Source organism: Rousettus aegyptiacus, unplaced genomic scaffold (genome assembly GCF_014176215.1).
Source record: "Rousettus aegyptiacus isolate mRouAeg1 unplaced genomic scaffold, mRouAeg1.p scaffold_m13_p_1, whole genome shotgun sequence".
Classification (NCBI taxonomy): Eukaryota; Metazoa; Chordata; class Mammalia; order Chiroptera; family Pteropodidae; genus Rousettus; species Rousettus aegyptiacus.
In genome coordinates this window covers 99781720-99794577 of record NW_023416284.1, presented here as the reverse complement: position 1 = coordinate 99794577, position 12858 = coordinate 99781720, and the positions used below count along the sequence as shown (strand labels likewise).

General features: G+C 50.4%; 2 protein-coding genes across 6 annotated transcripts; one reads left to right on the top strand and one right to left on the bottom strand.

The window, feature by feature from the left end:
* Window positions 1–3061: 3061 nt before the first annotated feature.
* On the top strand, window positions 3062–6210 carry CRIP3 (cysteine rich protein 3). 5 transcript variants are annotated; one of them, XM_016128766.2, is made up of 8 exons: window positions 3257–3331; window positions 3622–3716; window positions 4137–4194; window positions 4287–4418; window positions 5191–5262; window positions 5387–5481; window positions 5583–5640; window positions 5812–6210. In XM_016128766.2, exons 1-8 carry the CDS (start codon window positions 3289–3291, stop codon window positions 5871–5873), a joined length of 615 nt encoding a protein of 204 aa, XP_015984252.2. In that variant the 5' UTR covers window positions 3257–3288; the 3' UTR covers window positions 5874–6210. The 5 variants fall into 5 exon arrangements, with proteins under 5 accessions (XP_015984249.1, XP_015984252.2, XP_015984253.2 ...); XM_016128767.2 differs by lacking the exon at window positions 5583–5640; XM_016128764.2 differs by having other exon boundaries at window positions 5583–6210.
* SLC22A7 (solute carrier family 22 member 7) lies at window positions 6159–12547 on the bottom strand. Its single transcript, XM_016128762.2, has 10 exons — window positions 12034–12547; window positions 11296–11399; window positions 11005–11159; window positions 10712–10880; window positions 9812–9935; window positions 9355–9464; window positions 8608–8822; window positions 8348–8456; window positions 7408–7614; window positions 6159–7007 (listed from the first exon to the last, which is right to left on the bottom strand). The coding sequence occupies exons 1-10, from the start codon at window positions 12424–12426 to the stop codon at window positions 6953–6955; spliced, it is 1641 nt and encodes a 546-aa protein (XP_015984248.2). The 5' UTR covers window positions 12427–12547; the 3' UTR covers window positions 6159–6952.
* Between the last annotated feature and the right edge of the window lie 311 nt (window positions 12548–12858).

Sequence of the window (12858 nt, the reverse complement as noted above, 5' to 3'; positions counted from 1 at the left end):
TTTTACTTATAATTGTTCTATTCAATTACTAGTTATTGTTAATCTCTTTCTGTGTCTAATTTATAATTTAAGCTTTATCATAGATAATGTCTGTATAAGAAAAAGGAGTATATAAAGGATTCAGTACTATCTGTGGTTTCAGGCATCCATTAGGGGTCTTGGAATGTGTATCCCCTGTAGATAAGGGAGGACTGCTGTACCTACAAGTGGATTTATCCATTTATGGTATTTGTTATCATTTTAAAGCCTTTAGTCCACAAAAGTATTCAAAACAGCCAGTGTCAGTAACTGCAAATGCATTCCTACAAGAAATGTAGGAATTTTTCATTAGTATTTTAATTTTTCATTAGTATTCTTTACAAAGCCTCTTTTAGAGTCAGAATAATGGAAACCAAGTAATTATAACAATATTAGGGTAGAATACTGTGATTTGCTGTACCTGCAAATGAATGACAAATACTGGAAAGGAAGGACCTCAATTCATCTTTCCTAAGCACTGACATAGAAGAGATGAGGCATACCATGTGTGTCATAGCCATACAACACAGGAAAGTCACAGAAGATGGGGAGCAGTAAAGCATTTGCCCACCGATTCATTGCAAGTTGTGTAAAAGCAGCATAGTACTCACACTCCAATGCCTGTTTCTTCTAGTGGGGTCCTGTGCTGTATATTGGGGTAGAGATAACCTGTCTAGGAGGCTGAGGCATGCACATAATGTGATCCAACACAGAAAGAGGGAGTCTTGGAAAAGGATTATCTGAAATGCCTTGGAAGTGCTGAGGATAGATCCTTGGGCAGATGAAATTAGCCCTTCTTAAAGGAGGCAGTATATCTAAAAATAAATAAAATGATGAAGTCCTCCTAACCTCTTGAAGTGGGACCTTCTCCATGAGAGTTAGAGAGAGCAAAGGCAGTGAACCTCCAGTGGCTTTCTTCAATATTTTTCAAGTTTCTTAAAGAAGCAGCACTTCAAGGAACAGTTATAAAACTAAAGGTTTTGAAACATTCCCAAGACAAGAAACAAATCACAAGAAAATATAGAGAAGTTTGTTTCACAGTATGCAAGCCTTATACCTTTAGAAATCAATGAGAAGAATAAAACAAGTGTTATAAGCAAAAAGTACTGATGAAGACAAATGAGGAAACAGGAGTGTTGAGTGGAAATTCATAGATACCAGTCCTATCCTCATTGCCCAGTTGAGGGGACTGAAGTCCAGAGAGGGTCTTGAACTCCCGAGACACAAATAGGACTTCTTTCATCCATCAGGGCACAGCACTGAAGCCCAATGATGAATTCATCCCACACACCCTTCAGCCCTTTCTGAACTGACTTCACAAAACAGAGGACCTTACTCCAGAAAAATCTTCATTTCACCACAATACTTCATCAAGGGATTGATTGTCTACTCTGCTGGGGCACTGGCACAAGGTAATCAGCTCTCTGTCCTGCCCCTCACTTGCTGGTCTACTTTTTTTTTTTTTAAGTAGTTTCCTTCAGATATTATCATCATCATTGAGACATTGTATCAAGACATTATTAAGACATTCACATATCATAAAGTCCACCATTTTAAGGTGCACAACTAATTGATTTTTAGTATATTCACAAGATTGTGAATATACTATCACCACTAATTCCAGATCATTTTCATTTCCCCATAAAGAGACCTCATACCCATCAGGAAATACTTCCAATTTCCCCTCCCCCAAACCCCTAACAACCATTAATCTACTTCCTGTCTTTATGAATTTCCCTATTCTAGACATTTCATGTAAATAGAATCATACAATATGTGGTGTTATATGTCGGTTTCTTTCACATAAGATAAAGTTTTCATGGTTCATCCATGTTATAGCATGTACCAGTACTTCATTTCTTTTAATGGCTGAATAATACTCTATTATGGTTATATCACATTTTGTTTATCAGTTGATGGACTTTTGATTGTTTCCACCTTTTAGCTATTGTGAATAATGGTACTATGAACATTTCTGTACAAGTTTTTGTGTGAACAAATGCTTTCATTTTTCTTGGGTATATACCTAGGAGTGCAATTGCCAGGTTATATGGTAACTCTGTATTTAACTTTTTGAGGAATTGCCAGACTGTTTTTAAAGAGTTGCACTATTTTACATTCCCATCAACAGTGTATGAGGGATCCAATTTTGCCATATTCTCACTAACACTTGTTATTACTCAGTTTTTTATTATAGCTATTCTAGGAGGTATAAAATGGTATCTCAATGCGGTTCTGATTTTCATTTTCCTAATAAGTAATGTTGAGCATCCTTCCCTGTGCTTGTTGGCCACTTACATATCTTCTTTGGAAAAACGTCTATTCAAATTTTTGCCCAGTTTTAAATATATATTTTGTAGACTCATGTCAGATAGATGTTTGCAAATATTTTCTCCCATTTTGTGAGTTTAAAATTTTGAAGTGTCCTTTGAAGCACTGCTGAGCTACTTTTAACAAATATTAAACTAAATTAGGAATATGTAATTGGTGTCTGAATTATACTTTATAATTTAATATGCATTATAATTTTACAAGCACTGTTTGCAGACCACTTTGACACTTTCAAACTAAGAGTCTTGAGTTCGTTATGATAGCTATTGCTTTTATAGCATTTATATGCCAGGTGCTCTCTAGGCCCTCTGCATGTATTAATGTATCTAATTCTCACAACAATCCTATGACGTAGAGACTTACCATCATACACATTGTACAGATTAAACAAACTAACAAAAACAAAAACAAAACAAAACAAAAGAAACAGAGGCAGAGGGAGGTTATGTATAATTTGCCTGAAGTCAAAGAGTAAGTAGCAGAGATAGTGTCCAGATTCTGTTACCCTTAACCACTTGCGAGACTGCCAAGGCAGTATTAAACTATTTCAAAGAATGTCTAACCCCTCGCTTTGGATTTGAAATGATAGTACTTTCATAGCATCTGCACTCTGGACCTTTTCCCTCTCCCTACTAAACCAGAAACTAGTGCCGCCCTCCCAGATATCTTCACGGAGCCCTCCCTTCCTAGTCCAGCTTCAGTACTCTCTCTCCTCTCCACTTTGGGAGGCTTTAGTTTTTGGAAGTAATTGTGAAGTCGCCTGCATCCCCCAGGTGGAGCAATGCTAAATTTCTCGCAGCCCAATGGGCGTTGAGAAGCAGTCAATTCAGCCCAATGATGCTCAAAGCTGAGCCATGGGTGGAGCCAGCGAAGGGGGCGGGAAAGAAGTCCCCGCGGCGGTGCCTACTGTGTGCAGCACCCACTGCCCGGAGCGGAGCCATGAGTTGGATCTGCCCGCGTTGCCAGCAACCCGTTTTCTTCGGTGAGGCCCGGGCTGAGGAGCTGAGGAGGGGGAGATGATAGGACTAGTGCGAGCTGTCGGGTTCCCTGAGGACGCAAGGAGCTGGCGCCGGTGTGGTCCCAGACCCCCTTAACACCTGTGGGGGGCGGGGGCATAACACTCCAGCGGGATGGATCTAGCATCCTGGATGGAGACACTGACCAACGTGTCCAGGAAGCAGGGCGGGTCTGAGGGGGGGAGGGGCAGGGGAAGGAGGGAGCCTGCTGCTTGGCTTGGCTCCCCACAGCCTGGTTCCCCCTTGTTCCCTACAGCAGAGAAAGTGAGCTCCCTGGGCAAGAACTGGCACCGCTTCTGCCTGAAATGTGAGCACTGCCACAGTGTCCTGTCTCCAGGAGGGCATGCAGAGGTGAGACCTAGCCAGGGCACACAGTCCTGCATCTGTCACTGTTCCCCAGGCACCACCCTAATTTCAGCCCTGTAGGCCCAACCAAAGGCGAACTCAGCAACCAGCTCCCAAGACCACCTACCCAGTGGGCCCCTCACCAGCCAAGATTTGGGGAGCCTGAGTTTTGCCAGTGGACTTCATACCTTTTGAGAGGGAAGAGTGGGCAGCAAGCAGCACTGCTTCCCAACATGCTCTTGCCCTTTCCCACTGGCCACAGTGGCAATTCTGATATGCCAGTCCACCCCTGACCCCTCCCAGTTCCACCAGTCCAGGCTGGTAGACAGACACATCTGGCAGCCTGTTCGGGGGGGGAAGGCCCGTGGGGTATGGGAGAGGCCCCCATAGGCCCCGAGCAATCCCCTTTCCTCTGCTTGTGCCTAGCACAATGGGAGGCCGTATTGCCACAAACCATGCTATGGGGCTCTCTTCGGACCCAGGGGTAAGTACCAGCCTGGAAAGGGACAGGGACATCAGAACTTTCCCTGTGACTGGGAGCTGTAGACTCAAGCCTGACTTCCTTTCTCTCTGCAGGAGTGAACATTGGTGGTGTGGGCTCCTACCTCTATAATTCTCCCACTCGCACTCCTGCCAGCATCATTCCCCTCAGCCCCAGCAGCTTTAGCCCCCCCAGACCCAGGACTGGTCTCCCCCAGGGCAAGAAAAGTAAGTGAGGTTGGGCTCCAGCTACCCCTCCTTCTGACCCTTCCCCAGGATGGAACAGGAGAAGTCTCCCACACAGTCCTCTGCCTCTCATCCCTTCAACTTTGTTCATGGCAAAATCTTCCCTTATCCATGATCCCTTTTTCATGTTCCCTCATATCAGCTGCTGAGTTCAGAGGTAAATTGGGCAGATGGCATTACCACTCCCATTTTACAGGTGAGGAAACTGAGGTCTGGAGAGGGCAAGTGACCTCGTGCAGTTATAGTTAGAAGCAAAGCTGACACGGAACTCAGGCCTTTCCTAGGCCAAGGCCATAGAAGTAATGACTTATTAGTGAGCAATCATTGGGATGGGGCCAGCCCCTCACATTCTTCCACTTCTCCCCTCTCCTTGTTCCTTCCTCCTATCCCCTGCAGTGGGCAATGACACCGTGCTCCCCAACACCTGACACCCCTGCCCTGGACAGCTCCTATATCAGCTCAGGTTTCCTGAGGATTGAGTTGCTGATAGGGTTGGGCTGGTGGGTACCTGAGCCCCTGGAAGGATGAGAAGGAAGCAGGTGGTCCCTCTTACAGGTAGAGGTGGGGCAGGAGGTGAGGTCAGAGGGGACTCAACTCTGCCCTAGGAAAGCATACTCATGGCTACCTGGGTGGCAGGCTCTGGGATGAGCATGACTTTTGGAAGAGGACAGTGCCATATGCAGGCTGGTGCTGGAGGGCCCTCCTTAGGCCTGGCCCCCACCTCAGCCCTAGCCAGGGCCTCTTTCCCTTAAAGGCCCTCCCCACGTGAAGACATTTACTGGGGAAACCTCGCTGTGCCCTGCCTGTGAGGAACCTGTCTATTTTGGTAAGTGACAAGGGAAAGCTTGGGGAGTGGCATGCAGGATGGGCATCAAAGGGCAGGAAGGTGGTGCAAGGCAGGTGGGTCTCCCTGCCTTGCCCCTAGGGCTACTACCTCTCTCCACCACTAGCTGAGAAGGTGATGTCTTTGGGCAGAAATTGGCACCGACCCTGTCTGAGGTGCCAGCGCTGCCGGAAGACCCTGACTGCTGGGAGTCATGCTGAGGTGAGCAGGGAAGGGAGGAGTGGTTATGTTGAGAGGAGAGAGGCTGGAGATGGGGGGAAAAAAGCCAAACTGAGAGGGCTCTATTTCTCTCTGTGTCCCAGCATGACGGCGTCCCCTACTGCCACATCCCCTGCTACGGCTACCTGTTTGGCCCCAAAGGTGGGCAGCCCCACCCCAGACCTGGGCCTAAAGTATGGCATGTGGATCTGTGGGGATGTGTGGACAACTTCCCATGTAGTCAGACACCCCAGACCCCTCCCAATTCCCCCCAGCCCTCAGCCCAGTGTCCCCCATCCCCAAGGCCCTTGGTGATTAGGCTTTCTCCCTCAGGTGTGAACATTGGTGATGTGGGCTGCTACATCTATGATCCCGTGGAGATAAAATCTAAATGAGATGCTCACAGGAGAGGTCACCCTAATTCAAGCCCCCTACCATCCCCTCCATGGTCCAATGGGAGCTATAGAATGGACGTGGGGGAAGGTGAGATTCTGACAGCCTGGGCCTTGGCTCCAGGGTAGACCAGAAAGTATAGGCTTTCCCTACCAACCCCTCCCTTTCCCATTCCTATTTGATCAGGAGATTTGGGCCACCCTATTTTGAAGGGTAGCCTTCTCAATCCCTTTCCAATCCCTTGGCCTTCCCAATCCCTTTCTCCAGCAAATTCTGTAACTTCAAAGTACTCATAAAACTGTGTTTATTTTGGTTTCTCCAATAAAAAGCTAGCTCCCATGCCTTCAACTCTTCTTTGGGCATGAGACCTAGACAGTGGGTTGGAGGGTGGGGAGTGTGGAGGGACTGCATTACCCTGTAAAGTGCCAGGGAGGTAGTAGCAAGGCCAGGCAGAGGAACAAAGAGCTCTGTTCTCCTGTTCCTCTGGCCCTGGCATTGGACAGCCCACAGTAACACACACTGGACAACATGCCTACCAGCACTGTTGGTATCAGAAGTCTTCATAGGACAGTCCCTTCTTTAGCATCATCTCTAGAAGAAGCATCTTATTCAGCATCTCATTGAACATGACAACAGATAGATCCTATGGTGAGGTCTGTTAAGAGCCTTCATTATCCGTGTGAGAGATGAACAGACTGAGACCCAAAGAGGGAAAGCCACATGCCCAAGGTAACATAGCAAATCAGTGGCAAAGCTGGGATCAGAAGCCAGGGCCAGACTCAGTGGCTTTCCATCTAGGGATCATCCCACAGCTTCATACTACTGCCCCAACCGAAGGGGCACCTTTATTTACAAAATCACCCCCCAGCCATGAGAGGGTGCCAGAGTTCTCCAGCAGCCCACTGCATTCTGGGAAGATGTCCTGTTGCCAGAGTCTAGATGAGTACAGAGAAGGGCATTAGTGGCGACCCAAGCCCTGGGCAGGGGCCTCAGTGCCCTCAGCCCTGGTCACAAGGCTTGCCCTTCCGCTTTCCCAGCCCCTGATATAAAACTTCTGTGGAGAGCCTTCCCCTGGTATCACTCAGTCATGGACCTGCTTCATGGGCATCTCTTCCTCCTGAAGGCTGGATGGGGCACTGGGGAGGAAGGAGTCATGAGTAGTGGTGGGATTTAGCCCCCGAGCTTACCACCCTAGCCTGCCCCAATCAAGCCTGGCTTAGGGCTTCCCCAACTCCTGGTAAACAAATGTGTACTCCTACAACTGACTGCCATACATGCTTGTATGCATCCCTGATGTGCAGGCATACCTGAGTGTGCACACATCCACCTCTTCCCAGACAATCTTGGGTACTTGTGTAAGCACACACATGGACTCACATATGCTTTTATATACACAGGTCACACATACATACCTCAGATCATGTACCCATGCACTCACACACATGCAACAGATACATACATGTAGACATGTCTGCCTCTCGGAATCCTACCTAAGGTATCAAGTATCTGAGCATCCATACCCACATGTGCACACACCTCTTCCTCTCCACATCGTGGATGGACTCTGGCAGCTGTGCTTGCCTTGTCTCTGGTAGGAGGAGGGCAGTGCAGGCAGCCAGCAGGGAAATTCCCCCATAAGCGAGCTTGGGCAGTGGCAGCCATACTTCATCCAGCAAGGTTGCCAGTGGGGCCAAAGAGCCCCCCAGCCGGCCCACCAGTGCAGTCAGCCCCATCCCTGTCTGTCTGTTCAGAAAAAGGATGGGGGAGGGGTTGGTGTTCACACCTATTTGGGGTTATGCCTCTCAGGCTTCCCCCCTGCACTGTCAGGCCATGGTACCCCCTTTCCTCCCCAGACAGCTAAGAAAGCCAGGGCTTACCACCCACCCCCAGACTTGGGGCCCCCAAGCCAGCACACACCAGAGAATGGGGCCCCCATTCTGACAGAGTACGAGTCAGATATCACTGAAGGAAAAGAAACGCCACCAGAAAGGCAATAGGAAAAAATAGTGTGGAAGGAAGAGGGTCAGCAGCACATACAAACCCTGCCATGTTGTTAGAGGAGGTGCAAGGCTTTCTAATCATACCCTGGCTTCCTATAAGTTTCCTCCCCATCTGCCAGTAGCTAGTTGAAAGGGCCCCAGGCCTTTCGTCCAGAGACAACCTCCAAGAGCAGCTCTGCCTGGGTTGTGGAGAAGGGGATAGGAGGGGCTGATGGGGCTTCTGGCCACTGTATTCTTTTAAAGGAGGATCTCAGAAGTCGTCCGACTTCACTCAGGGTCATTTCGTAAAGAAGATAAAATGCCCCTGCCTTCTTCCAGACTGAGGCAAACAGCCTGATTAGCTCTATATTCCAGATGCAGTGCAAGGAACGGGTGAGAGGGACTGGGAAGCAGTGTGTGTACGTGGGGGTATGTTGGTAAGAGATGTGACTGATAAACCCCCCAGGTGGGTTGCCTAGGACCCAGGCTCCCCTCACCTGAGCACGGTAGGGTACAATTCCGACGTAAACAGATAGGCAGTGGTGAAGGCGGCTTCAGAAAAAGCTTTTCCTATTACTGCCAGGGCAGTGCTCCAGGACACCATCTCTGGGGAAAAAGGGGTTCAAGTGGTGAGGTTCCCAGAATAGAAGGTGGAGCCTACAGAAAGGGCAGGACTTAACTGGCCTTGAGTCGGGAGTTTAGGCGGGAGAGCAGGGTGGTTCTCGGGCCAGGAGGCAGGGCTGGTGGCAGGACTCACCGGAGGACACCAGCAACCTGATGCCAAAGGTGAGGGCGGCGACCAGCAGCGTTCCTACTTGTGTGAGGCGGCGTCCAACTTGGCGCACTGACAGGTAAGTCAGCAGCTTGGAGGGCACCTCCACTGCCCCGAACAGCAGCAGCGTCTGGTACACGTTCAGCCCTAACCCCGACAGGTCCAGAGACAGGCCGTAATAGGAGAAGTTGACTGCAAACCTGAGAGGGGTGGCCATGCCACTCAGGGCTCTCCTACCCACTGCCACTTTGTCCTTTCTCCTCAGGGTGCCTTGGCCTTTTAAAGGCCTTTTAAAGGCCATCTTCAGAGCCAGCTGCCCATGACATTCCCTATCTCCATCGTCCTTCCTGAGTGTGCAGCACGTGCCAATGGCCAAAGTCCCTTTACCTAATCTTCACAGCAACCCTGTGAGGTAGGAGCTAACAGCATTCGATTTTACAGAAGGGACATTGAGGCTCAGAATATTAGATGTTCCGTCTAAGGTCTCACAATAAGGAAATGACAGAGCCTGAATTTGAAATTCCCACCCCCAACCCCCCGTGTCTCTGTTCCATCTTCTGACTTTACAGAGCCTCATCCCCGCTGCCTCTACCCCCACCCTACAGAGTTACAGTTCACCTGTCCCACATGTATCCTCTCACACTGAGCACCATCCTGGAGTCAGCCCCTCCCTGCACCTGCCCATCCCTACCCTTCCAACCCTGACTAGGCCCAGGCCAGCCCTCTCCTCACCACACCACCATGCAGCACAGTGAGATGTGTCGGAGCCGTGATGTCCGGAACAGGTCTAGGCACGAAGGTCTTTGGACCACCCTCTCCCCAGCGATCACTTTGCTCAGGGCCTGGTAGGGGGAGGAGGAGAGTTTGTGACACAGAGTTGACTGTGTGGCCTTAGCAAGGCACATTGCTCTCTCCGAGTCTCTCTATTCCCCCCTTCTTCAGTAAAGGGGAGAGGAAGATGTACATGGCAGTTGAGTAGGATAAGCAGAGTCAAGGGTATGGCCCACCAGAACCAGACATCCTGAGGGAACTCTCCACTTCGGCAGGGAAATTTTCCTGCACACACAGTGGGCCCCAGGAAGGGAATGCTTGACATGAGACACACACACACACACACACACACACACACACACACACACACACACACATACACATATTTGCATACACTCACACACATATTCATCCTCACCTCCAGGCTCAGGCTGTCCTCACCCACAGGCCTCCTATTGACCCTGGCACAGTGGAGTAGGTACCTGCGGGCCTCTTCCACCTGGCCCTGGGTCAAAAGCCACCGTGCAGACTCAGGCACCCACCTGGGGGACAGCAGGAGGCTCTTCAGTCTACACTCCAAGCCAAGTCTACCTCCTGGGTACACCACAAGCTGTCACCCTCCAAATTCTTGTTCACAGAGTCTCCTCAGCCTAGGACATCTTCCCAAGGCCCCCTCACCTGATTCATCTTTTAAGGCCCAATTTAATAGCCACTTTTCCTAGGCCTAAGTCCTTCATAGCCTAGGAGTCTCTTCTCTACTCAACTGAATTGGTCTCACCCCCAAGACCCCAGGACCAGCCAACCACTTTCCCCATACATGACAGAAGGGTACAGGATGAAGGAGAAACAGACATACAGACATACCCAGAGGGGTCATCCAAAGCCAGTTCCTTTGGGGGAAGCAATGAAATGCCCACCCTACCTGACTTTCAACCCTCCTGCTTGGGTTTCCTAACCCAGTGCTGACACTGTCCTTATCCCCACCCCTCCAGGGCACCAGCCTCAGTTTGTGCTTGGCTCTGCCTCTCAGGTCACTCATGTGTACATCTCCATCTGTCCCTCTAAACCTGCCTTTCTCAGTCCTGGTCTCTCACTCACCATCTCTCACTGTTTCTTTCTGTATCTCTCCATCTCTATATTTTATATTTTGTTTTCTGCATCTCATGTATTGATATCTCTCTCTCTCTCTCTCTCTCTCTCTCTCTCTCTGTTTTTCTTTCTCTTTGTCTCAGTTTCTCTGTCTTCAGATCTCAGCTTCTGATTCATTCTGTTTCTGGTTTCCTGTATCTCTCATTCCCCAGCTGCCCACAGGCCTCACCAGAGGCTGAGGATGCCTGGGACACAAGGCAGGGTAACAGCCAGCAGAAGCCATCGCCAGTCCCGTATCAGGTATCCGACCAGTGCCAGCAGCATCAAGCCCACTGTCCAGAAGGTGCTGTTCAGGACACCTGCCACGGTGCGGTGTTCCATGTCCATCCATTCCAGCTCTGGGGCCACAGTACGGGCCGGAGACAGGAAGATAGTTAGCAAGAGACAGATGGGCTCAATCCCACCCTTGACAACTGCCTCCCTCCGACCCTCTAGGCCATGCCTGTCCTTTGCCTGCCTTACCCAGTGGCATCACAATGATGGTGAAGCCAGCCAGAGCCATGCCAGTGAGGGTTCGCGTGATGACAAACATGATGTAGCTGACTGAGGCTGCAGATGTCAGGCCCATCACCAGGACACTCACATAGGCCACCAGCAACAGACGGCGTCGCCCAAACCTGCACAGGAGTCATGCAGGGTCAGCTCCCTAAAAAAGGGAGGTCCCAAAGCAGAGGTAGTCTTAAGCCTAGACCCCAGCTGCTGGGAGAGGGTTCCCCACCCCTCTTCCTTACTGGCCTCCCCATATCATCCCACCTGTCAGACAGGTATCCGAAGGCCATGGCCCCCACCATCACACCAGCGAAGAAGAAAGTGGAAGTGGCTTTGTTCAGGCCTTTCTGCTCACACACCAGGTCCCACTGCAGGGACAGGCAAGGAAGGGCCTCCCATGGGCATAGGCCCCTCTCCAGCTGGCACCAATCCCTCCTCTCCAGACCCTGGGGCCTTCTGAGGTCAACTTTGCCAACCTGGTACCTCCACGTCAGATAACAAACCCCCAACTGTTCACCCCAGCTTGTGGGGTAGGAGACTACTCCTAGCCAATCCTACAGCCTCAGCTTCTTCCCATGGAGGACCTTGACTATGACAACAGGAGTCCCGTTCCTGTGCAAAGAGACTCTCCCCCAACTTGCACTCGCCTCCATATGAATTATGTAAATCCCAGACCTGGGGCCCAAAAGATAAAGAAAGAGGAGGCCTCTATTATTTCTCCATCTCTTACCATAGAAACACCCTTCTCAACCCTCAGCCAACTCCTAGAGCTGTCTCAGTCTTTCTCTGCCTTAATTACCTCCCAATTATTAGTAGTAACAGCTCCTGCATGTGGGCTCCTTACTACAAGCTCAGTGCTTTAAATTCATAGACCCCATCTACAAATAGGTAAACTGAGATTCTAGGAGCTAAAGTAATGTGTCTACTGCCCACATAGTAATCACCCAAGGCAATAGCAAGCCCATCCCACTCACGCGTCCCCCAGCCTCCTGGCTCGGGTACCTCGGTTGCAATGGTGGAGGAGAACTCTGAGCGGTCGTACTCCCAGCCCTGAGAGCAGGGCACTGTGGCAGGTTCACCCTGCAGCTCCCCAGGACTCTGCCCCTCTGCCCTCAACGTAGTATTGGGGAGGGCCTGGGGGTGAGTAAAGTGGAGGCAGGAACTGAGCGTGCCATCAAGCTCCCTGGGAAGGTAGGCCTCCAGCCATGTGTCCTGGTGGCTGAAGTTGACATGGGTGCCAGGCAAGGCACAGTGGTGAGCAGGCACGGCAGCCAGGTAGTTGGGCAGGAGGAAGTGCATGGGCAGCAGCACGCGGGGCAGGGCCAACAGGACCATATTCCGCAGTTGGAAAGGTCCAAAGCCACCCACCTGGTCTAGCAGCTCCTCGAATCCCATGCTTCCCACCCACCAACCGTCCCCAGCTCAGGCTCCCTCTGCACAGCACAGCTCAGTCCACTCACTACTTGGACCCTTGGACTGTGGAGGCGTAAGCAGACAGATTAGACTGATGGGTGGAGAGCCTGCAGACAGAATCCAGCCCTCAGGGGCTGGCCCAAGACAGGGCCCTCCCTAGCCACTCAGGTCTCCTGTCTGTGTAGCCCAGTGCCTGTAGGTGAGGGGCTGCCACTCATTTAGAGGTCACTGACCTCGTGACTCTGGGATTTACATATTGGTGCTCAGGGCCAAGTGAGGTAGCCTCGGGCTGCCATGATGGGGTAGGTGGGTGTGTAGGAGATAAGCCCATTGCCCCTTGATCAGCAGAACTCCAAGAGTCTCTAAGAAGAGGAGTCTCTAGGGGGATGATACCAGTTCATCCCAGATGCCCTT

Excerpts from the sequence above, each read along its gene's own strand:
- CRIP3 (XM_016128763.2), top strand. The coding sequence starts at position 3,184 with ATGATGCTCAAAGCTGAGCCATGGGTGGAGCCAGCGAAGGGGGCGGGA. Across the intron at positions 3,332-3,621 it reads CCAGCAACCCGTTTTCTTCG|CAGAGAAAGTGAGCTCCCTG; the intron begins GTGAGGCCCGGG and ends TGTTCCCTACAG. Across the intron at positions 4,195-4,286 it reads GGCTCTCTTCGGACCCAGGG|GAGTGAACATTGGTGGTGTG; the intron begins GTAAGTACCAGC and ends TTCTCTCTGCAG.
- SLC22A7 (XM_016128762.2), bottom strand. The coding sequence starts at position 12,426 with ATGGGATTCGAGGAGCTGCTAGACCAGGTGGGTGGCTTTGGACCTTTC. Across the intron at positions 10,881-11,004 it reads CATCATTGTGATGCCACTGG|AGCTGGAATGGATGGACATG; the intron begins GTAAGGCAGGCA and ends CTGTGGCCCCAG. Across the intron at positions 9,465-9,811 it reads AGGACAGCCTGAGCCTGGAG|GCCCTGAGCAAAGTGATCGC; the intron begins GTGAGGATGAAT and ends TCCCCCTACCAG.